General features: G+C 35.8%; 1 protein-coding gene and 1 non-coding gene across 2 annotated transcripts in view; one reads left to right on the top strand and one right to left on the bottom strand.

Moving 5' to 3' along the window:
* Nucleotides 1-26,394, top strand: part of PALS2 (protein associated with LIN7 2, MAGUK family member) — an 81,901-nt gene that overhangs the window by 34,995 nt on the left and 20,512 nt on the right. The window contains exons 5-9 of the mRNA XM_042781586.1: nucleotides 6,770-6,811; nucleotides 8,312-8,443; nucleotides 11,967-12,066; nucleotides 12,608-12,676; nucleotides 15,099-15,260. Of these exons, the coding sequence (XP_042637520.1) occupies nucleotides 6,770-6,811; nucleotides 8,312-8,443; nucleotides 11,967-12,066; nucleotides 12,608-12,676; nucleotides 15,099-15,260 (505 nt within the window). The remainder of the gene's footprint in view (nucleotides 1-6,769; nucleotides 6,812-8,311; nucleotides 8,444-11,966; nucleotides 12,067-12,607; nucleotides 12,677-15,098; nucleotides 15,261-26,394) is intronic.
* On the bottom strand, nucleotides 9,005-9,086 carry TRNAL-UAG. The gene has a single exon. It is a non-coding gene; the product is annotated as a tRNA-Leu (tRNA).

Here is a 26,394-nt window from a genome sequence, read left to right as displayed (position 1 = left end):
GAAATAAAACTATAGAAAAGGAAGGCAATAATCTTTGAATGCAAGATTTAGTGTGTTAGGGAAGCCAGAGGGTTGGAATGGAATGGAATGAGGCACGACAACCATCTAGGTTGTAGCTTTTGTTTCAGGTAGCAGGTTCATGGACATATTTAATAATAAAGTAGTCCTTGCATGCACCAGTGATTCAAGTGTGATATAAATTAAGAATTATGATTAATATATTTATGTAAACCCTAGGTAATAAATTATTAATAGTTTATTTTTTTTTTATTTGACTCAAAAAGCAAACCCACTGCCATCAAGTCAATTCCAACTCATCGCAACCCTATAGGAGGACAGAAGCTTAAATTTGTGGTCCTCAAATGATTATTTACCAAATAGCAATGTGAATTGCCACTCAAAACTTTTGAACCAATCATATGCCGTATCTACTCTTCTTGCTGATTTCAAAACGTGTATGTCTGTATGTGTTAAAGTAGGTCGAGTACATGTACTTTGAAAATCTTTAGAAAAATAACTTCTTTCTCTGATGATCTCTTCTTTTGTTGTAGAGAATTTCTTAGCAACTGTGATCACTGCATTCATCACCTAGTCACTCACTTTGATGTGCAGACTCAAATGGGCCTGAAACTATGGCTTGAGACAGAAGTTGTATAAGCACCAATTTCACCATACTTAGCCAATACATTCAAGTTTCTAGCTATCTTCTGAATTAATGTAAGAACCATGTTAAGCTGTTTCTTCAACTCTTTCATTTATTTCTTTTCTCCTCCTGATTATTGTCATTTGCATAGGGACAAGAAGTAAGGATTACAAAGAGACACAAGGAAACTTGAGGATGGTGGGTGTGTTTATTATCTTGGTTATGTTGATGGTTTCATGGCTGCACACATGCATCCCCCTTTATTAAATTGTATGCTTTAAATATATGCTATTTATGTCACTTTTATCTCCAAAAGATGTTTTTAAGGAAAAGGTATCAAACTTCGCTTTGTTATATCTGGCAACCTCTGCCTTTAAATAGGAATGTTTAAACTGTTTATACTTAATATAATTATTGATATGGTTGGCTTAAAATCTACTATTTTGCTATTTGATTTATAATGATCTCATCTGTTCTTTTTTCTTCATCTTTTTTTTGCCTCATTTTGGGTACATTGAGTATTTTTTATTTTTGTTATTGGCTTATTAGCCATAACTCTCTGTTGTATTATACTGTGTGGAAAAAAAAAGACGTGGCAATCTACTTCCATAAAGATTTACAACCTTGGAAACCCAATGGGGGTTGCTGTGAGTCAGAATCAACTCGATGGCAGTGTGTGAGTTAGAATTTATAGATACATCTTTAAGTCATCACAGTCTTTCTTCAAGTGATACTATGCAATTTCATGAACCTTAAACAGTATATTGCTGTTTTTCCCCTCTGAACTTTATGCTATTGTCATAATGCATCTCATTCCTAAATATGTTATAAACCCAACAATATACTTATTGTATTTGCTTTAAATAATCAGCTATATTTTAAAGAAATTTAAATTAAGAGGAAAAACAGTCTATTTTATATACCAACACAGTTAACCATTTCCAGAATGTATCATATCCAGAAGGTATCATTTCCAGAAGCTCCATTGATATCATTTTCTTTCTGCCAGAAGGACTTCTGTAGGACTTTTTGTAATACAGATCCACTGGCGATGAATTCATTCAGCTTTTATTTATCTAAAAAGTTCTAATTTCACCTTCCTTTTTGAAAGGTATTTTCCATGTGTCCAGAATTCTAGGTTTTCCTGTAGTAGATTAAAGATATTTTCTAGCTTGATATAATTCTTTGTTCTTATTTTCTTAATGCATCTTTTTTTCTTTGGTTAAGGAATTCTGGTGGCACAGTGCCTAAGGCATTTGACTACTAACCAGAAGGTTGGTGGTTCTTTGATTGCTTCAAGATTTTCTCATTATTACTAGCTTTAAGGCATTTTATTATGTATTGATGTAGTTTTCTTAAAATTTCTCCTATTTGGGGTTCATTGAGTATTTGAAGCTGCTAATTTATGGTTTTCATCAAATTTGGGAAAAATTTGACCATTGTTTCTTCAAATATTTTTTCTGTCTTTCCCTTTTTCCTGTCCTTTAATGATTCTGATTACACACACATTACACTCCTTGAAGTTGTCCTATAGTTGACTGATGCTTGGTTTATTTATTTCACTCTTCTGTTTTTCTTGTTAGTTTCTATTGATGTATCTTCAAGTTCATTAATTTTTTCTTCTTCAGTGTCTAACCTGGTGTTAATCTAATCTAGTATATTCTTCATTACAAATGTTAGGATTTTCATTTCTAGAAATTCACTTAGTTCTTTTTCATATTTTCCATGTTTCTACTTAGCTGGCCTTTCTTTCCTCTAGCTTCTTGAATATATGAACACAACATATGAAGTGAAAATAACTATTTTGTCCTTACTTACTAACTCTATCATGTTTATCATTTCTGGGTACAGTGCAGTGAATTACTTTATATGGCTATCTAGCCATAGTCCTCCATTTTGTGATGTATTATAAAATCCTAGCCTCTATACCTGTGGTTATGGTCCCATTTTGGAAGGAATCATCTGTCAATGAGTCAGGATTAAAGTACAGTGTATCTTGAGTCACCCCTTTAACTACAGGGTATGACTCAAGTCACTGCCCTTAGTTTCCTTGAAGATAAGGTCTACATCAAATATATATGAATGCTCTGGAAAAATGTGCTTTCTTGCTCTGGATCCTATATCTGGTTGTCATCATCTGACTTCCAATTCTTGGGACCTGAGGCAGCAGCCAGTCATTCTGACCTGCCAATTTGAGTTCTTGGCTCAGGTGAGTGAGGAGAATCATTCAGATTGACACCTAACCACGGATTTGGAACTTGCCAACCTCCACAATTGTGTGAGCCATTTGCCTCATAGGAACCAGCTTTATTTTGGGGAGGAGGGGGATACCTTGAGCACTGTGTCAATCTTGATTGATTTTTCTCCTGATTATGGGTTATATTTTTCTGCTTCTTTGCATGCCTGATAATTTTTGATTGATTGCCAGGCATCATGAACATTGCTTTCTTGGGTGCATTATATTTCTGTGTCCTTAGAAATATTCTTGAGCTTTGTTCTGTGCCAATGGTTATTGGAAGCAATTTGAACCTATATTGCTTTTAAGCTTTGTTAGGTGAGACCAGAGCAGCGTTTGGTCTAGGACACTACCCAGTGCCTCATGAATTTTGAGGGTTTTCCACTCTTCCTTGTGAGGATAGAAGCTGTTCTCAACTTTGTGTGACCTATATATATTGTTCCCTATAATGTTTCCAGGTTATTCTTTATATGGCCTCAAGTAGTTTCTTTATACACATGCTCTGATCTATACTCAGCTGAAGACTGGAAGGTGCATCCTGAAGTTCTTGAGCCCTCTGGGCAGCTTTTCCCTTGCGGGTTCTCTGGTCTGAGTACTGTAGCCACCTTGATCTCTTTGCCCTTCCAGCTCATTTCCTCAGCTTGGAAATTACTGTATTTGTTCTCAAATAGCACACCCATGTAAATAAAGTAATAAAATGCCCATACATACAATAAGTGGTATAGTGTGCTTACAAAAATAGTGCTGGGAGGAGAGTTTGTGCAGTCGGCGAGAAAACATATAACACATTATTTGCATAAAAATATGGTGGACGTCTCGGCCTAGGTTCTCCCTGCCTAAGTTGTGGTCTGGGATTTTCTTTGTGCAGTTACTTGGAGCATTGTACAACTCAGGTTGTTTCTGTTTTTTAGAGACCACTGTCCTCATTACCTGATATATCCCATGTCTTGAAAATCATTGTTTCATATATTTTGTCAAGTCTTTTAATTGCTTCAGGTGGAAGATCCTTTTAATTCATCTTTGTCAAAAGCAGGGGTCCTTTTATCTTTATTTTTATTACCATAAGAATTTAATTTTTGAATTGATTAATCATCCCCATGGTTCAAAAACCAAAATATATAAATTTGTATTCAGTTGAAGTCTTCTTTTGAATCTTGTCTTCCATCAACCTAGTCCTCTAATACTAAATAAATATATAAAAATATAAATAAATGAAAATTGCATATTCTCTTTCCCCTTCCACTTCCATTTTCATTAAATAGTTGTATAATATGCACACTATTCTGCACCTCATGTTTTTCACTTAACTACAGAAGGCTGGTGGTTCAAGCCCACCAGCCACTCCTTGGAAGGAAGATTGGGCAGTCTACTTCTGTAGTGATAACAGCCATGGAAACCCAAGAAGGGGTCACTATGAGTCAGATCCGACTAGATGGCAGTGAGAGAGAGAAAGAGAGAAAGATCTGAGGATCTTCCCTTATTGGTACATAAACTGCCTCTTTTTTTTTTTTTTAAAGCTGTGTAGTATTCCATTGCATAGATTTGCCATGGTCTGTTTAACTAGTTCTCTATTAGTTAATGATTAGATTGCCTCTAATCATTTACTATTAGGAATAATTCAAGAGTTAATAGTCTTATATATATGTCATTTTGCATATGTTTGAATAATACAGTAGCTGAATAGATTCCCAGAAGTGGATTACTAGATCAGAGGGCTTTGCATTTGTAATTTAGATAGCTTTTGCCAAGTTGTTCTCCCAAAGGATTGAACAGATTCTCTCACCAACCTGTTAGGAAAATACCTGTATGTCCCACCTACATAATGTTATCAATATTGGATTGCTATCAGATAGTTAGAAAATGTTATCATAATATAGTTTTAATTTGTATTTCTACTCTGAATAAAGTTGAACATTTCCTTTTAAATTTAAAAGCCATTTGTACTTTCTTTTCTCTATTCTGTCTACTTCAGTTTGTTGATCATTCAGTTTTTTACATTTAGTGATGAGAATGTGAAAGAGTATTTTAGCAGAAGGTGTTCAGTAACTTTATAGTAGTGAATGAGCATTTAACATTCATAACCTATTAGTGAAACACTGAAGAATACATTTAGTAAAACATAATCATACTAAATCCATTCAAATTTTTAATGACTTTAAAATCATTATAGAGTGTTTCAAAGGTTAGATTAATTGACTTTACAGACAAAATTCAAAGCAAAATTAGGTTTATCTAAGTTTTTGAGCATGAGAATGATGTTCTAAAACTAATTTGATAGATGAAAAATAAGAATTGTGCCTTGTAGAAGTCACTTTAGATGAAGAATAATGAATTTTTCTTGGAATTCTTCTGGAATGTATGCTGATTAGTTTTACTTTCAAGAAAGTTCTGATGGAGCAATGCAGACATAGAATGAAATAAAATGCAATGTGAATTATTCTGTAGCTCAGAAGTTTACTAGGCCAGAAGATTAATGGGTTTTTTTTGTTTTGTTTTGTTTTTTTCCCTTTATTCATAGCAGTAGGCATAGTTTGCTTAAATTGCTAAAACCTAAAATTAACTAAATGAATGCAGTACTTATCCTACTACCTTGGAAAATGTATGTTTCCTAAGTGTTATATGTTATATGAAAATATTTTTATTAAATATTCTTAAAGTACATATTGAATTAGTGACAGATAAAATTCTGCAAAATTGAAATTGACTTTTGATTCTAAGTTTTGTGTTGACTGATGCTATTTAAATACTTTTTGGTGCTAAATCATATAGAAAATCTAGACGTCAATTTCAGTTTTTAAGATAAAAATAATTTATTACTGTATGAATGTAAACCTATTTTTAAAGAAATTATTTTAAATTAAATTTAATAATTATTCTTTTAAAAGTAAATGTATTTAACCTCTGTGTGAAAACATAATAGTTGACAAACTATCTCAGAATACCTTACACAACTTTTTATAGAGTTTGCCAGAATTTGTCTCCCTTTAGATTAGATTACATAATCATGTTTTTTGAATCTAGAGTCAGATCAGTGTTCTGACAAATAAATGTTCAACAAGAGGCCATTCAGAAGGTGTGATTTCTATTCTACAAATAATGGCGACTCCAAAACAGTTTGATGAGAGCAGGGGAGTGAATATACTCACTCCTCACTTATTGACATGGGTAGGTTCCAAAGACCAGGTTGTTAGGTAAAAATCAACATTATGTGAAAATGGAGTATGATCACAAAAGATCACAAAATGGAGTGATGGCTACATTATTACATAACTGCCAAATTACATCATACATAACTGCCAAACGACTGAAAATCATGGGCCAGCTGAGTTGACACAGTCCCTTAATCATCATTGCTAGCATTACTTACACCTCACACATCAGCATTCGTTACTACCAGGCATATGTTGTTAACATGCAAAATAGTTAGATACTAGATTTTTTTTACTGTTGTCATGAATGTGAAATGTCAGATAATTAGATAGTAAGTTAAGAGTAAGTATATTTAAAATTTGGACTCTCTCAGAATGTCTGAGTTTATAGTTACAAAATATTTCTGTCCCACAGATAAGAATGATTAACACATTCCTGGTTAGATGACAAGATGTTCTTACTATTCATTCAGGACAGCTTTCTTGAGAAGTAAGGAGTAGCCAAGCAGTTTTATAAATTTGCAAATTCATCCTTTTTCTCTGCCTTATCTCAAGCACTTCTTCTTGCTGCTATCATTTATAATTTTCAGCTATTATGCCCTGTGAACAATTAATTAGGGAGGCAGTTGCTTTACCAAATGAATCAAGTAATAATATGAGCCAGTAGTTCATTTATATTTTGTTAATTTATAATAACTTAAAATCTGGCTTTATTTATGCAATTGAAAAATGTATTTTTAGAGTTGCATCAGTATGGAGAAGCATCCAGCACACTTCCGTCAGGTATGATGTCATTCCAGGACATTCTCTGGTACTCTGTTTTTCTGTCTATCAGCCAACTAAATTTACCTTGATTAAGCTTATTCATTTTAGGCTTTTGTTTTATTTTTTATTGCCAATACATTGAGCTGCATGCCATTGTCAAATTAGCCAATTACCACATTTTAGCATTATTAATAATGTTTATGTGCCTGCTATTTAGACACTTCTAAAATTGAATATCAGGGAAAAAAACTTATTGGCTTATTGATTTTTTTAAGCATTGATATTTAGCCTTTTCACACTTACTGAAAATGTTCTAAATGCTTTCTATCAAAATCACCTCATTGGAAATTACTAAAGTTTTGTCACATGATTCCAAATTCAGTTATATTAAAATTATTTTAATATGCATAGATCACATTATATTTACTGCACTACTAATGTAATCTATCTACCTGTGTTATTTGAATATCTTGTTTGGTTGCATTTATAGAAGTGTGACAAGCCAATAGAAAAATAACACATAGTAATTTTGACTGGTTATGTGCTTTCCTGCTTATTAAAATTTTACCTGCTGATTAATGCTAATAGAAAAATTGATTCTTTAGAAGATAAAACTTGACTTTCTATAAATATATATGAAACAGGTCTGTTTTAAGAAAAAATTGATGTGAACTTGTCATCAAATACTGAAAATGCTTTAATTTAAGTAGAATTTAAAATAAAGTGAATAAGCAAAATATTAGAAATATTGGAGATCCTAACAGTGATGAGTGACTGACCTACTTTGATTAATAAAGCAAATTTAAAAGAAATTTGTAGAGTTAAATGAATTTGAATTGGAAAAGTGTGTCAAGGCATCTTCAGTATTTGTTGTACAATTAATTTAATGCAGGGATCATACACATCAGCAAGATGCTTCCAAAAAACTCTCTCTACACCAGTTTTAACCAATGTAAATCTGTATGATTAAAACTATATATATATATTATTATCCGAGATAAAAATGAGATTTCTAAATTTTAATATTACCAAATATATTCAGGTCTGACTTCAACACAAACTTTTCTTGCTTAATTTTGCCTCTCACAAAGTCAGTCCTGATGTATGTGAAATATATGCCCTATATTAACTCCATGTATCTATCATTTCAGGATGTTAATTGGAAAAATAGCATTTACTTACAAAAACTAAGCAGTGTTGGTTAGAATAATTATGTGAAAAGATGAGGAGAAGTGGAAGGATATTGGACTAGAATGAATGTTAAACTCTTTGATTTAGAATCAGAAATTAAATAGAAAAGAAATTTAAGGTAGTATTAATTTTTTTTTTCTGATACCATATCATCTGTCAATGTTCTAATAACATGTTTTTTTCACTTGTGAGAGGTAAGTTCCTTTCTTGAATTGCTAAGTACGTTGTCAAAAACAATGAAATCATAGTTGTATGAAAAAAAGATTGTATAAAATCTAGTGGTAAATGATCCACCTATAGTATTTTTAATTGTGTTATGTGTTTTAGGTATTTGTGAAATGTCATTTTGATTATAATCCATACAATGATAACCTGATACCCTGCAAAGAAGCAGGATTGAAGTTTTCAAAAGGAGAAATTCTTCAGATTGTAAACAGAGAAGATCCAAATTGGTGGCAGGTTAGTATGCTTCTTAGCATACCCTCAACTGCTTTTCTACTTTTAATCTTACATCTGGCCAATATCTGAGTACTCAGGTAGAAAGTATTAGCATTTGTTCCAATGATTTTTCCCATATGAACAGCTCCTGCTTCATGGCTACTAATTTTGCAGACAGAAGACCAAATTGAGAGGGAATTTGTGAATAGATATTAGTAAATGCAGACTTCACAAGCCAGTGGTACTATCCCATTGGTTTAGGGATCAAGCCAGTTGGTTCTTCCACTTAGGATATTCGTGGGTGATAACAAGTAAAATATGCTATTGGACAAGACAAACTCACATGGAGTCACCCTTTTTCTGTGTTTGGTTTTTGTTTTAAATGTTGTTGTTGTTATGTGCCGTCGAGTCAGACCTGACTCATAGCGACCCCTCCTTGGGTTTCCGAGGCAGTATCGCTACAGAAGTAGGATTGCCCAACCTTCCTTCCGAGGAGTGGCTGGTGGGTTTGAACCACCAGCCGTCTGGTTAGCAGGCGAGTGTCTTAGCCACTATGCTACCAGAGCTCCCAAAACGAACCATTGGCAGTGATGGGATTCGAACCCACGCCTCCAAAGAGACTGGAGCCTAAATCCAGCGCCTTAGACCGCTCGGCCACACTACCACCATTGTTACTTGTCATGAACACACACAGAGAACGTATATAACATATGTTTAATATGGGTATAGTAGTCTTTCTCTTGTCTCCCTCCCTCTGTGTTATATACGTTCTCTGTGTGTGTTCATGACAAGTAACAATTTGTTAAGCTCTTAAATTGGTTTCCCCACCTCATCTGAGTTATTGAGAAACAAAAGTTTGCTGCATCAGTTTTGTTTGGTTTTGCATTAAAATTTGTGACTATAGAAAGGGACTTGTGTTAGCACTTCCTCCCTCCTTCTGTTTTCCAGGTCTGTGTTGATGTTTTTTTTTCCTTCCCTTAATACAGCTTGCAGAAATCACTAGTAGCTGTAATAAGTCTGTTTTCATATTTGTTTATATCAACTACCAAAGTAGCCAGCCATTGGAGAAACTGACAAACCAGAAAGTTTGAAGTCACTTAAACTATCATAGAAATGAATCTCATTAAAGAAAAGGATGTGAGAAGAAAGAACCCACAACCCACTAAACTAAATTTAACTGAGCTGTTGGTTACTCACCAATAGCTCAGTAAATTCTATTGACTCCTAAGTGGAGAGTGAATCATAGAATGAGAATAATTTTGCTAATTGTCCTTAAGTTTAAATTAAAGCATTGTTATGTACAAGTGTACTAAGTGATGAGGGAACTAAGAAATGGGTAAATTAAACAAAATCCATGATTTCAAGAGATTTCCACTGAGCCCTCATCTTAGAAATCTGCTTGCAATGGCTGTTGCCTCTACTAAATTGTTCCAGTCTTCTATTTCTTTTTCCCCCTTTTCTATGAATGCCTTCTCAGCTTTCTCTTCTATTTCTGTCACCATTATCACAATCAGTTCCTGCATTTTCATAGTTTGCTACTGTGGTGGTTATGTTTGTGTGTCAGCTTGGCTGGGCCTGGTTGAGTGGCTGGGCAGATGGTGGTAGTTATTCCCCATGATGAGACTGGCAATCAGCTCCATAGTGGGATCTATCACAAGCAGCTGAGTAACTCCTTTGGGTAGGTGGTCTGCTTCCCATATATAAGAAGCAGCTTTGGGAATGGTCTCCAGCTTATGACACGCTTGGACCTGACTACCTGCCATGCTCTGCCGACCTTGGGACTTAAAATGGACTTGAATTAATGGCCTCCCGTGTGGTTTAGTAACATTGGGACTGTGCCATTTTATTTGATGACCTTGGATTTGTTAGCCTCAGCAGCCAGTAGCTGCCAGAGTGAAGAGATGCCTCTAGCTTCAGTGGGTCGGGAGCAAGAGGCAGAGCTGAAGCCCAACTCAAGGGGCTTTCACACAGCCCCTACAACCTGGCACTTTGAACTTGGACTTCTAGCCCCCCAAACTATAACGGAATAAACTCCTGTTTGTTAAGGCCATCCCTTTTGTGGTATATTCTTGTCAGAGCAGCACAGAGATAACAAGAACAGTTACTTTAATTCTTTTTTTGCGGGGAGGGGGAAGATTTATATTTAGGATTATATGGAATGTGTATAAAAGGATTTATAATATTTAAGATTATAATGAAGAAGGAGACCAGTTTTATACAGTGTTCTCCAATTTCCCTTTTTTTTTTCTTTCTGGAACAGATACTTTTGGGGATTGGCAGTGCTGAGTTAAGATGGAAATAGTGAGAAAATGTGCTCCTTAATATAAAGGAAAAATAGTTGCTGCAGAACAGCATATCTAAATTACTCACATTTCTAGAAGTATGAAAAGGAATAGAAAAATGCCAATGGATAATTACTTTTAAAAATACTGTACTTTCAGCCGTGCTATGGCTATGCTAAGTCAAACCTCCAACCTTTTGAGTTCATCTTGGGATCTAGAGAGGGGAATCCTATATCTTGAACAAAAGGCTCCATTTTATGCTGCTTTTGAGTGTCGTTTTGGTGGGAGATGGCAGAGTTGGAAGAGTAAGTTTCAGGTTTATGGCCTTTACAATACTTGAAATCAGCAGCCAGAAATGACATGGTTGAGAAGAACAGAAGAGTTATTAGTAGGTTTCTATTTTAATTGCTAAAAATGATACAAGATTTTTTGCGTAGTTCCTAAGGCACTTGACTGCTAACCAGAAGGCTGGTGGTTCAAACCCACCAGCCACTCCTTGGGAAGAAGGTTCAGCAATCTACTTCCATAGTGATACTGCCTCGGAAACCCAAGGGAGGGGTTGCTGTGAGTTGGGTCCAACTCAACAACACGAACAACAGCAACAGTAGTAAAGACAAAGACACTACATTGTGGGCTAAGCAACTGTCAGCCAGTTCTCTAGCCACTATTAAGATATCATTTCTTTGCATTTTGTTTTAAAAGTTAGTTTTTTTATGTTAAGTGAAGTTTAGCTTATTTTAAACTTACTGTATCTTAGGATATTCAGATTTCTGGTAGCATGAATTAAACTCTTCAGTCTCTTTTCCCAATATACTCTCCTTTTCATTGGTTTGGCCACAGGAAATACCATCATAGTAAGATTAAAATTAATAATAAATAGTAAAGAGTGCTAAGATAAATGCCATAATATATCTTATTGTAGAATAGCATTTACTTCTTTTCTACACTTCTTTACATTCTTTGACTAGCTTATTATCATAAATAAATTATTTTTCCTAATTTAAAGAGTCTGTATACCTTTGTATTTTGATCCCAAAATTTCACCACTGCCAGACAGCAGATAGTGAGAATTTTAGGTGCCAATTGATTGCTCAGTACTAAAGTGTTTAAATATTGTAACTGATAGTGCCGTTGGGTTTAAATCTCAAGGTCCATTTTTAAGAGCAAACGTGATTCTTTTACTGACTTTTGCTTATCCTACTTATTAGAATATGGTCTCATGTTTTGGTTACTGAGATATACAATTCATTAATTGATTCTAGGCTAGCCATATAAAAGAGGGAGGAAGTGCTGGTCTCATTCCAAGCCAGTTCCTGGAAGAGAAGAGAAAGGCATTTGTTAGAAGAGACTGGGACAATTCAGGTGAGGAGTTCAACACAATAACAAGTTGTCTTTTGTAAAAAGAACCCTGGTGGCCCAGTGGTTAAGCGCTCAGCTGCTAACTGAAAGGTTGGTGGTACAAACCCATGAGCTGCTTGCAAGAGAAAGATAGGGTGTTTGCTTCCATAAAGGTAACAGTCTTGGAAACCCTATGGAGCAGTTCTACTCTGACCTGTAGGGTCGCTGTGAATTGGTATAGACCGCACAGCAGTGGGTTTTATTTAGTCTTTTATGGCCACCTTTCTTTGTCTTTTCCACTGAATAAGCAAATCAATTTATTTTAGATATACCTATAATTAATCTCCCCCTTCTGCTTTCTTTTGTCTCTCAAAAGTAAACTTTTTGATCCCTTTCTGCCACCTGCTGGTATAGTGTCAAAATTCAGGGGCTCAACTCACCCCTGCCCCTTTCTGCTTTATAGGGTGCAGCATTGGGAAGATAATTCTCTCACCTCTATGTAATAGGGCAATTTTAGCATATTCTACCATATTGCGTTAAGTCATGTTTATCTTCTCATCCTCAGGACCTTTTTGTGGAACCATAAGTAGCAAAAAAAAGAAAAAGATGATGTATCTCACAACTAGAAATGCAGGTAGGTTTTAACCCTTTAATGACCAAATTAGTTTCTGCCTTGAATTTTTGTTGACACCATGTGTTTTCAGTAATGGAAGGCATGCTGAAATTAAGGTAAAATATTTTTTTGAGGTAATATGGATTTAGATACAATTATGTGGGACACATATGTCCCAAGTGGATTCTTTTGGTGGAAATGGTGAGGTGAGGCTTGTTACTTCAGATTCATGCAGTTATTCAGGTCCCCAGCAGGTGGTAGCATTTACTACAACTAGGAGAGCAGCTTCCCAAGAAACCTGAGAGGCTGAGAATGTTGTTGGATGATAAATGCCCCATGAGTCACAAAAGTGTGGTTATATAGTTTCTGAAAAGTCCAAGGGAAATAGCTTTATATCGGTAGTGTGGCATAAACTTTAAATGCCTAACTTAAAATGAATATAATTCAGATTAGTGCCCAGCTGTAAGGAGCTGGCATGTGAACGTGTAGTACAATGTAATGTAAAAGAAATACTTACATCCTGATATTATGTATACTTATAACACTGCCGGGAGCTCTGGTAGCATAGTGGCTAAGGCACTTGACTGCTAACCAGAAGGCTGGCGGTTCAAACCCACCAGCCACTCCTCGGAAGGAAGGTTGGGCAATGCTACTTCCGTAGTGATACTGCCTCGAAAATCCAAGGAGGGGTCGCTATGAGTCAGGGCTGACTCGACGGCACATAACAACAACAACATAACACTGCCAATGTGCTTTGTTTTATGAATATCGTTTGCAAAGAAATAAATAGATTTATGCTTTTATTCATAAAGGAGAGATGTCATCATTGATACAGTTCACAGAACTTTGAAATAGTAATTGGTGTGCAGTGTTAATAGGCAGAAGACCTTTTTAATGATACTAAAAGAGTTATAGTTAAGGACAGTTATATTCTGCTGTACATTGTCCGTGATACTTTGGAAAAATAACCCAAACCCCAAACCCACTGCCATTGAGTCAATTCTGACTCATAGCAACCCTATGAGTTCTACAGAGTAGAACTGCCTCAGGGTTTCCAAGGCTGTAAATCTTGATTGAAGCAGACTACCTCTTCTTTTTCCCATGGACCATCTGCTACATTCAAACCACAAACCTTTTGTTAGGAGCCGAATGCTTTAATCACTGTACCCCCAGAGTTCTGGACTAAATGAATCTTAGTCTGATCTAATAGGATTCTCTCTTAAATCCTCTGGTTTTAAGAGAGAGAAAATATGGAAATGACCATATTTATTCTCAGTTGTAGAGGCTGGTAGCAATGAAATATAGCTCTTTGAATCAAGAGCCCTCTGGAGGCTTAATCAAAGGAATTGACAGTTTTTAAAGTACTTCCTTGACTTCAGAGCTACCTCTGTACTGATGATAAGCTAAATTGTACACTCTAGAGGAAATAACATACAAAGGGAAATAGATTGTCCCTTAATATTCATTTACTCTGCTGTGGAGAAATTGGACAAAAAAAAAGAGTTGCTGTTAAGATAATAACTTAGGAAAAAGTTATTCCTACAGATTGAGTTTTTGCAGTAAGAGGTAATTATATTCCAAATGTAGTTTGGCCTTATTTTTCATTAAATACATGCCCTTAAAATTTTCTTGCAAAATAGAAAATTTGTCTTTTTCCCATGGATTAAGATTATGAGTTTGGAATGTGTTTCCACTAATACAGTTTTGATGCAACGTTTTATTTTATACAGATTTTAGAATCTTCATACTTTAATCAGTGTATTGTCTATAAGGACCCCTGGTGATGCAAGATTAAATGCTCAACTACTACTTGAAAGGCTGATGATTTGAACCTACCCAGCCACTCCGTGTAAGAAAGACATGGAGATCTGCTTTTGTAAAGATTATAGCCTAGAAAACCCCATACATAGCTCTAGTCTGTCACACGGGGTTGCTATGAGTTGAAAATCTACTTGACAGAACCCTGTAACGACATGTTGTTTTAGATGCATTTTATTAATCAAACTGATTCTTGTAAAGTCACCACATATTATTTATTCATGTATATCATTGGAAAGGTATAATCATTACATGGAACTTATTTAACTATGTAATTTACAAATTACATTTTGAAATTTGCTTATTTATGTTAGAGGAATTATTTCTACTGAAAAGTGGACAATAAAAAGGTGTAGGTAGGGTATCTTTTAAAGATAAAGCACAGGGATTTTCTAGCTTGGTTAGACACATTTTTGAGGGCACTTGGATGGAAGCAGGTGTTTAAATCAAGATGTAAAATAACTTATTGTACTTACCAAAGTTGTAAAAGCAAATCTGTACTAAGTGGGACAGTTTAGGTGATATTTAACTATCAAGACAACTGGGCCATTACTGAACAGAATAGCAGACAATTTGCTTGCGTATAAAGGTTAACTGAATATGTTTTTCATTTCCTTATATTCAGAATTTGATCGTCACGAAATACAGCTATATGAGGAAGTAGCCAAAATGCCCCCCTTCCAGAGAAAGACGTTAGTATTGATAGGAGCCCAAGGCGTGGGCCGAAGAAGCTTGAAAAACAGGTTCATAGTATTGAATCCCACTAGATTTGGAACTACAGTGCCATGTAAGTTTTCTGTGCTTTTTTTGATATTTAATTGTCAAGAAAGAGTAAAGGTACATGGAAGTAAGGAGGATTTATTATTATTATTAATAACAACATGTTTTATTATGCCAGTGTTTTTGTTACCTAGTTCTGCTCTGACAGGAATATAACACAAATTAGATGGCTTTCACAAACAGGAGTTTATTCTCTTACAGTTTGTAGGCTTAAGTCTGAGTTCAAAGTGTCAGACTCTAGGGGCTGGGTGAAAACCCCTAAACCTTGGGTTTCAGGTTGGCCTCCTGCTCCTGACCCACTGAAGCTGGAGGCTTTTCTTCACTCAGACAGTTCCTAGCTGCTGAGGCTGACAAACCCAAGGTCGGCAAGTACAAAGGCGCAGTCTTAATGTTACCAAACCACAAACCACACAGCAGGCCACTTATTCAAGTCCAGAAGGAGTCCCCAGATCAACAGGGTCTGGCAGGCTGCTGAACAACTTTGTACATGCAGGGTTCAAGCGTGCCGTCACCTGGAGACCTTCCTCAAAGTTGCTTCTTAAATACTGGAAGCAGCCTATATTCCTAGAGCAGCTACTCAGCTGCTCCAGTAGATTCCACCATGGAGTTAATTACCAGTCTCACCATGGGGAATAACTACATCCAGCTGTCAGCCACTCAACCAGGCCCAGCCAAGTTGACACACAACCTTAACTACCACAAATGAACAGCTGAAAGATATTTAAAAATTCAGTAATTCTACAGCTGTCTTGATAGAGCACTGTAGCCCCTGGTGGCTTGCTACCTGATGTCATTTGCTTTTCCAAACAATTCAGTCCAGAAAGTTTAAAATTAAATGCAAGTGTTTAAAAGATGTGACAAAATCGGCATGAATTTAGTATGTTCTTGTACAACTGACATCTGTTTGAAAATAGATTTTACTCTTTTTACCACCTAGTGACTCTGTTGACCTGTTTTAGCATAAAGAAGTAAGAAAGTTTGCTGGCTTCTCAGTCTCTGTGTGGCAATCTTTTTGAATATGTGTGGTTCAGCATATAACTCTCAATCCTATAAGGTCATAAACCTGCTTTCTGATAGCACATCAAGAGTGATTCTCTCCTAGAGCAGGCAGCATTAATTAAGATCACAAAGATTGATGCATGAAATAAAACAGAATACTGATGAGAAGTATAATCACTTAGTGAATCAGACACTAATTTTGTGATCATTGCACTCTTTCCCTATTTACATATTTACTTGAAAAGTCAAGTAATGATGCTAGAAGTTTGCTTTAGAATGGAATTACAGCAATGAGTTAGATGGTGTCACTGACTATTATAAATACTGACATATCTGTCTTTATTTGGGAGGTGTATGTGCCTCTACTTGTAGGAACTTACTTCCCTGGACAGTGCAGGCAACAAGCTAATGTTGACTCTATAACTCCCTTTTCTGACTGTTATTGTTGATCAAGCCCTCTTCTAATTAGCACAACATTTCTTTAGCTGTATTAATGCCTTTAAGCTGTTTTGAGTCCAGTCTTAGCCAGAGAGCATTCCATTTCTCGTAGATAAATTGTAGAGTTTCTCTGCTTTAGTCCAGTACATTTTAAGGTTTAATTCTCAGTGAGTAATCTTATTGCTAAAATTCTTAGAGGTTGGGGGAATAGTCTTTTCATTGCCCCCACATAATACTTAAGGGTAAGCCTTTAGATTCCATTACAGGCACTGTTGTTGTTGTTGTTAGGTGCCTTCAAGTCAGCTCCAACTCATAGTGACCCTACGCACAGCAGAATGAAACACTGCCCAGTCTTGTGCCAGCCTCACGATCTTTACTAATCCTGAGCCCATCATTGCAGCCACTGTATCTGTCCATCTCATTGAGGGCCTTCCCCTTCTTCATTGACCCTCCAATTTACCAAGCTCAATATCCTTCTCCAAGGAATGGTTCCTTCTGACAACATGACCAAAGTAGGTGAGACGAAGTCTGGCCATTCTCGCTTCCAAGGAGCATTCCAGCTGCGCTTCTTCCAGGACAGATTTGTTAGTCCTTTCAGCAGACCATGGTACTCTCAGCATTCTTCTCCAACACCACAACTCAAAAGCATCAATTCTTCTTCAGTCTTCCTTATTCATTGTCCAGCTCTCACATGCATAAGAGGCAATTGAAAATACCATGGCTTGGGTTAGGCGTACCTTAGTCTTCAAGGAGACCTCTTTGTTCTTCGTCACTTGAAAAAGGTCTTTTGCAGCAGATTTGCCCAATGCAATACGTCATCTGATGCCTTGACTGTTGCTTCCATTCTGTTGATTGTAGAACCAAGTAATATGAGATCCTTGACAACTTCAGTCTTTTCTCCATCACCATGAAGCTGTTTATTTGGACCAGTTGTGAGGATTTTTGTTTTCTTTATATTGGGGTGTAATCCATACTGCAGACTATAGTCTTTAATCTTCATCAGTAAGTGCCTCAAGTCATCCTCACTTTCAGCAAGCATAGTTGTATCCTTTGCTTATCACAGGTTGTTAATGAGTCTTCCTCCAATCCTGATACCACATTCTTCTTCATATAATCCAACTTCTCGGATTATTTGCTCAGCCTACAAGTTGAATAAGTATGGTGAAAAGATACAACCCTGATGCACTCCCTTCTTGATTTTGAACCATGCAGTATCCCCTTGTTCTGTTCGCATGAGAGCATCCTGATCTATGTCCAGGTTCTTCATGAGTACAATCAAGTGTTCTGGAATTCCAATTCTTCTTAATGTTACCTATAATTTGTTATGATCCACACAATCAAATGCTTTTGCATAGTTAATAAAACATAAGTAAACATCTTTCTGGTATTCTTTGCTTTCTGCTAAGCTCCATCTGACATCAGCAATGATATTCCTTCATTCCACATCCTCTTCAGAATCCAGCTTGCGTTTCTGGAAGTTCTCTGTCAATATACTGTTGCAATCATTTTTGAATTATCTTTGATAAGATTTTACTTGCATGTGATATTAATGATATTGTTTGATAATTCCCACATTCTGTGGGATCATCTTTCTTTGGAATGGGTACAAATATGGATCTCTTCCAGTCAGTTGGCCAGGTGGCTGTCTTCCAAGTCTCTTGTCATGATGAGTGGTGCCTCCAGCAGGACATCCGTTTGTTGAAACATCTCAATGGGTATTCCGTCAATTCCTGGTGCCTTATTTTTTGCCAATTCCTTCAGTGCAGCTTTGACTTCTTCCTTCAGTACCATTAGTTCTTGATCATATGCCACCACCTGAAATGGCTAAACATCAACCAGTTCTTTCTGGTACAGTGACTGGGTATTCCTTCCATCATCTTTTGATGCTTCCTGCATCATTCAATATTTTGCCCATAGAATTTTTCACCATTGCAACTCAAGGCTTAAATTTTTCCTCAGTTCTTTCAGCTTGAGAAATGACAATCATATTCTTCCCTTTTGGTTTTCTAACTCCAGATCTTTGCACATTTCATTATAATAATTGGCTTTGTCTGCTCCAGCTGCTCTCTGAAATCTTCTGTTCAGCTCTTTTATCTTATCATTTCTTCCATTTACTTTAGCTACTCTTCACTCAAGGGCAAGTTTCGGAGTCTCTTCTGACATCCATTTTGATCTTCCTTTCTCATCTTTTTTAATGACCTCTTGCTTTCTTCATGGATGATATTCTTGATGTCATTCCACAGTTCCTCTGGTTTTCAGTCATTGGTGTTCAGTACATCGAATCTATTCTTTAGACGGTCTCTGAATTCAGGAGGGATATTCTCCAGGTCATGTTTTGTCTCTCGTGGACTTGTTTTAATTGTCTTCAACTTCAACTTGAACATGCATATGAGTAGTTGAAGGTTTGTTCCACAACCAGCTCCTGGCCTTGTTTTGGATGAAGATAATTGAACTTCTCCATCACCTCTTGCCACAGATGTAGTTGATCTGATTCCTGTGTATTCCATCTAGTGAAGTCCACATGTATAGTCGTTGATTATGTTGTTGAAAAAAGGTATCTGCGATGAATAAGTCATTGGTCTTGCAAAATTCTGTCATGTAATCTCTAGCATTATAGGCACTGGACATCATTAAATTCAGACAAATCCTAGTTAAGTAGTTGTGGTAGTTATGTTTGTGGGTCAGCTTGGCTGGGCCTGGTTGAGTGGCTGGGCAGCTGGTGGTAGTTATTCCCCATGATGAGACTGGCAATCAGCTCTATGGTGGAATCTACCACAAGCAGCTGAGTAGCTGCCTTGGGGGTGTGGTCTGCTTCCTGTATATAAGCAGCAGCTTTGGGAATGGTCTCTAGTTTATGGCAGACTTGGACCCTGCATGTAGCCATGTCGTTGTTGTTCAGGAGCCTGTCCTGCTCTGCTGACCTTGGGACTTATAATGGACTTGAATGAATGGCCTGCCGTGTGATTTGGTAACATCGGGACTGTGCTTTTTTACTTGTCAACCTTGGGCTTGGCAGCCTCAGCAGCCAGCAGCTGTCTGAGTGAAGAAAAGCCTCTAGCTTCAGTGGGCCAGGAGCTGGAGGCAGAGCTGAAGCCCTAGGTTGAGGGGCTTTCACCCAGCCCCTAGAGCCTGGCACTTTGAACTTAGACTTAAAGCCTCCCAATTGTAAGAATAAACTCCCATTTGTTTAAACCATCCCATTTGTGGTATATTCTTGTCAGAGTGGTACTAGGTAACCAGAAGAGTAGTTAATAAAATAAAATCCTTATTGTGATAAAAGTATTTTAAAGCTACAGATATGAAAGAAGGAAAAAGTCTTTCATTTTAATCAAATCAATACATGTATAATTTTTTAATTGAGTTGTTCTTAAAGATACATAGTGAAAAAAGTAATTCTTTGTCTTCCCTACCCTACTTTAGCCCACTTACTAGAAACAGCCATTTTTCATCCTGTTTGCTGTTTATGCATTTTGATAGTCTCCCATATTTCTCAATAATGTCTTCATTCTACTATTTCTTGCTTTAGCCAGTCAATGCCTTATCTTTTGACTTCCTGACTGTCCTCCCAACATAATGATAGCTCTGTTTTCTGTTAATTCAGTTTTACTTTCTTAAACAGCCTCTTCCTCGCCTCTACCCAGCAATCAATAAGTTCTTTTTCTTCTTCTTTTCACCTTGATTTTCTGTGTATGTGTTTATGTAAGGTTTGTGTGTGTATGCTAAACTGAAGACTCTATAATAATCACTTATCCGGTAAGTTGTGGTGTTTTTTTTCTTGGAGACATTTGTCTCAGAACCTGTGTTCCGGCTTTCATGAGGACTACATACTCTATGAGGCTGTTACTACTGGTGTTTTACCCTTGTTGGTGTCCTGGCTCCAATGTCTCTTTCTTTCTTGGTTTATTGCCTTGTTTTGCTGGGACACATCCTGTTGTAACTTCATAAGAAAGGATGGATGGAATATAATTACTCCATTTTTGTATTTGAAAATAACTTTTTTCCCTGCCCTGTACTTGATTGTTTAGCTGAGAATAGAAATTCTAGATTGTGAAAGTCAAAAAATGTTATTCTTGAATTCAGTTGAGTGGAAAAGTTCAGTGCCTTTCTAATTCTTATTCTTTTAAACATAGCCTGATTTTTTTTTTTTTTTTTTTTTTCACATTCAGGCTCTTTGGTTTTTTAAGTATTGTGAAGTGTAATCACAATGTGCCTTGGTGTGCATCTTTTCTATTGATCATGCTTAAGATTGATGGGCTCTTCAGTCTAGAGATTCATGTCCTTCAGTTCTAGGGAATTTTATTCTCTCTTGAATGATTTCCTCCTTTCTGTTTTCTCTGTCTACTTTTTCTGTAATTGGTATTAACTGAATGGTGAACATTTTTTATCACTTTGTTGGTCCCTTTATTTTTTTAATTTAATCTTTAAAAGATTACTTTGACTTCTTTATCTTCTATCCCATCAGTGTTCTATGGCAATCATCATACTTGTTAATTGTAAGATTATTTTCTGTTTGGTTCTCCCAACACCCCCGAGTATTGCCTCCCTTCCCTTTCTCCCTCCCTCCCTTTGGTGGAAATAATCTTTTCTGTATCTCTTAGAATACTAAATAGTATAATCATTTTTTGATATTTTCTTCTACAGACTGAATTATCTCTGCTTCCTTTGGATTACTTTTACTGTTTGTGTATGGTGTCTGTGTGTGATGATTGATTCTTACGTAGGAGAACTGTTTCTTAGTGTACTGATCCTTGGTTATACGTTCATACTTTAAAGTGCCAAAGCTACTTGGAAGCTCTGGGCAAGGCTTGGCAACTGACTGTGCCTTATTCTAGGAACTGGTTGAGGCGTTGACTGGTTGGGAGAACTCAAAATATGAGGTACTTTTCTTTGAAGCTATAGAATTTCTTCAGGGAAGAATCGTCAGATATCCTTCTATTGAGATTATCCTCTAATCAAGATAAAGGAGGGGTTTTATCTTACCATGTGTCATATAGATAATTAGCCCTCCCAGTTTTTAGTTTCTTCTCTCCAACTCCCATTTAACTGGTTTGGCATCCTTTTCAAAAATCAGTTGGCTGTGAATGTGAAGATTTATTTATGGACTCTCAATTCTGTTCCATTCATCTATATGTCTATCCTTATGCCAATATCACACTGCTTTGATTACTATAATTTAGTACTGAGTATTGAAATCAGGAATTGTGAGTCCTCCAAGTGTGTTCTTTTTCAAGATTGTTTTGGTTTTTTGGGTCCTTTGTATTTCTACATAAAATTTAGGATCAGCTCAATTTCTACAGAAAAGGCAGCTGGGATTTTGAGAGGGATTACGTTGAATCTGTGAATCAATTTGAGAAGTATTAGCATCTCAACAATATTAAGTCTTCCAGTATGTGAATGAACATGAACCTTATTTAGGCCACCTTTACTTTTTTCACCAATATGTTGTAGTTCTCAGTTTACAAGTCTTGTGTTTCTTTAATTAAATTTATTCCTAAGTATCTTAGGCTGTTTGATGCTATTGTGAAAGGAATTTTTTTTTTCATTTCCTTTTTGGATTGTTCATTGCTGGTGTATAGAAATACAAATGACTTTTGTATTTTAATTTGGATCTTTAACCTTGCTGAAATAATTTATTCTAATATTTTTTGTGGAATCCATGGGATTTTATATATGCAAGATCTTGTCATCTGCAAATAGACTTTTACCTCTTCCTTTCCAGTCAAGATGCCTTTTGTTTTTCTTGCCTAATTACCCTGCCTAGAACTTCCAATACAATGTGTACTATAATTGGCACAAGCAATATCATTGTCTTTTTCCTGATCTTAGGGGTAAGGCTTTTAGTCTTTCACCATTAAATATGATGTCAACTGTAGCTTTTTCATCGATGCCCATCATAAAATTGAAGGAGTTCCCTATTCCTAGTTTCTTGAGTGTTTTTATCATGAAAGGGCATTGGATTTTATCACATGTTTATTCTGTGTCCATTAAAATGTCATGTTGTTGTTGTTGTTATGTGCCGTGGAGTCGGACCTGACTCATAGCGACCCCTTCTTGGGTTTCCGAGGCGGTATCACTACGGAAGTAGATTGCCCAACCTACTTCAAGGAATGGCTGGTGAATTTGAACTGCCAGCCTTCTGGTTAGCAGTCAAGTGCCTTAGACATTATGCTACCAGAGCTCCTGTTTATTTATTAACACTGTGGAATTATGTTATTGAGTTTTGTCTGTTGAGCCAACTTTGCAGTCTTGACATAAATCTCACTTGGTCATAATGTGTAACCTTTTAACGTGTTTCTGCATTCAATTTGCTAGTATATTATTGAGGGTTTTTATGTCTGTAGACTTTATTTTTCTTGTAATGCCTTTGGCTGGTTTTGACATCAGGATAATACTGAAATAATAGAATTAGTTGGAAAATGTTTTCTTTCTTTTCTAATAAATATTTGATAGAACTTACCCATGAAGCCATCTGGTCCTAGGCTTTTCCTTGTAGAAATTTTTTGATTACTAATATAGTCTCTTTTCTTGTTATAGGTTACTCAGATTTTCCATTTCTTTTTAGTCCGTTTCATTGGTTTGTTTCATTCTAGGACATTGTCCATTTCATCTGTGTTATCTATTTTGTTGGCATATAATTGTTCATACTATTCACTTATAATTCTTTTTATTTCTGCAAGATTCATAGTAATGTCATCTCTTCCATTCCTGATTTTAGTAATTTGCATCTTCTCTCTTCTTCTTGGTCAGTCTAGCTAAAGATTGTGTCATTTGTTTGAAAGATTAGGTTTTTTATTTCAGATCTTTGTTTTTAACATAGACTTTTACAATTATATATTTTCCTCCTTTTTTTTTTTTTTTAATCTCAAAACATGCTCTAATTTCTCTTATGATTTCTTCTTTGACTTAAGGATGTATTGTTTATATTTTGGAATTCCCCAAATTTCCTTCTGTTTAAGATTTATAATTTCATTCCATTGTGGTCGGAGAATATGTCTTATATTATTTTAGTCCTTTTAAACTTATTGATACTTGTTGTATGGCCTCACAGAGTATTCCTGAAGAATGGTCCATGTGGACTTAGAAAGAATATATATCCTGCTGTTGTTAGGTAGAGTGTTCTATAGATGCCTGCTAGGTCTAATTGATTTATAGTATTGTTCAGGTCTTCTATTTCCTTGTTGATCTTCTGCCTATTTTTTTCTATCCATTATTGAAAGTGAGATATTGAAGTTTCCAACTATTATTGTTGCATTTCTCACCTTCAGTTCTATCAGGTTTTTTTTTCATGTACTTTTGGACTTTGTTTTTAGGTACATATATGTTTACCTTTGTTATATCTTTGTGATAGAGTGACATTTTTTATCATTATAAAATATCCTTCTTGATTTTTAGTAACAATTTTTATCTTAAAGTCTATTTTGTTCAACATGAGCATATATTCTCCACCTCTCTTTGAGTTACTATTGCATAGTATGTCTTTTTCCATCCTTTTACTTTCAACCTGTTTGTGGCTTTGAATCTGAAGTGTCTGTCTTGTAGACAGCATATAACTAGATCATGTTTTTTTAACCCATCTGCCAGTCTCAGCTTTTTAATTACAGTATCTAATACATTTAATATAATTTTTATAAAGTAAATTACTAATAAATTATTCTTCTATTTAGGTTTACCCAATTGTTTCCTCATTGCTAGTTTTATGTTATTCATATTAGAAAGATATAAATCATGTTTTATATTTCTCAGAACATTATAACATTATATCAGAAGATATATCTTGATAGTGTGTCCTATTACTGATGTTGTTCACTTTGATTATTAAGTTAGGATGTGTCTGCCAAATTTTTTCACTGTAAAAGGTATCTTTCCTTTCATTTATATAATAAATAATCTGTTCAAAGATACTTTGAAACAGTATAAATATTCTGCTGTTCAACAAACTTTGACCTAATGATCCACTAACAATTCATTAATTTAAAATCTTCCCACAGATTTGGAATAATAGTTGTCTGTCCGCCCAGATCCCTTCTTGCTTTCTTTGAACACACAGATAACCTTCATTTTCCAGGGTCCTTGCAGTTAGGTGAGGCTACTTCACTAAACTCTGGTATATATGAGTATATGACTAACTGGGTTGTTGAATGTCTAAGCTGTTTAAGTACAAACCGGAAAGAGCTTTATTTTTATCCAACCACTGACTTCATACACGGTCTGTTAGATCATCTTTCTCTTCCTTTTTCCTTTAGCTGCTGGAAGATTCTATAACTTTCTAGTCATTTCTAGTTATAAGGACTGTATCATATTGTTACATAAGACTCACTTTCAGATATTACAAAATAATAATGATAATAATAAGCCAGTTCCATTCAAAACTTTAATATCACATCCAATTCAAAGCTTCCCTCTTTTCTTCCGGCTCATTCCTGACCCATGGCTCAGCACTGCATTAGTGAAGAGAAGGTTATAGTTTGTTTTATTGCTCCCCACCATATCCTCCCTCTGCTTCTAGTTTCTCAGGGTCAAGTCAGGAAAAAATGAGGATAAATGGAAAAGGTACAAAGTGCTCTCATGAAAATCTTCCTGTTAGAGTCCTTTATTATCTAAAATATTATCTCATTAATGAAGCATATTTGAAGGTTCTTTGGAGATCCCACAGAGATCTCCATATTGTACAATTCCATGGCAAGAACTATCCAGCTGTTACCTTAAGACCTGCTACCTCCCCCAAGCTTTAATCTCTTATTTCATAATCCCTTAGCCCTCACACTGTCCTTCTGTGCAGGATACCTTCAGAACAGTTCAGGTGTGGCTATCCTTTGGATATCCATACATACATACGTATACAACTCACAGGAAACTCATTCTTGATTTGTCTCCCCACTTCTACAACATATCATCATGGGCCTTCAGAATTCTTTAGAAAGAATTATCTTATCATGGTCTTAGAAGAAAATAGAGAAATTCCTTCCTTGAGCCTGTATTACCTCATTGACTCCTTATTAAATATATGTAAGATATAAGTAAGTGATTTTATGAGGACTGGATTGGCCACTTCGGTAGTAAACTCTGAAAGAGGAGGCTGTCGATCCCTGGTGGTCTAGTACCTACTCAGCAAAATTCTGAGACTGCAAGAAAAGTCCCATTCAACATTATGTTTGTAAGTATAAAGAAGACAAAGTAACTTCTAATTAAAGAATTTATAATTACAAGATTACAATCGTATTGTACATATAAAATTTGTATATTTTCCCACACTTAACACACTGTTCTTTCTTTTCCTAAAACTTACTGAGTTCATTTTCAAGCCTTTTTGTTCTTGTTGGTTTCTCTGCCTGGAACATTCTGCCTCCCCAGATCTTCACATTATACTTTTCACTGAGATCTTATCTTCTCAGAGGCTTTCACCAACTATTCAATCTAGAGTACCTTCCCCAAAACCTTGTAACTGTTCTAGCACTTCCTTTAAATTCTTGTTATTTGATTACTCATCTATCTCCATATTCAAGAATATGTTCCATGAGAACAGAGGGCTTGTTCATCTTTGGCGGCTTTGGCACTGAATAGATTTGATGCATTGAACACCAACGACTGAAAACCAGAAGAATTGTGGGAGGATATTAAGAACATTATCCATGAAGAAAGCAAGAGATCACTAAAAAGACGAGAAAGGAAGAGAAGACCAAAATAGATGACAGAAGAGACTCTGA

This window comes from Orycteropus afer, unplaced genomic scaffold, assembly GCF_000298275.1.
Source record: "Orycteropus afer afer isolate SDZICR_OR568_19922 unplaced genomic scaffold, OryAfe1.0 scaffold00008, whole genome shotgun sequence".
Lineage (NCBI taxonomy): Eukaryota > Metazoa > Chordata > Mammalia > Tubulidentata > Orycteropodidae > Orycteropus > Orycteropus afer.
Note: the sequence above shows the minus strand (reverse complement) of the source record. Positions and strands in the feature narration are given on the sequence as shown.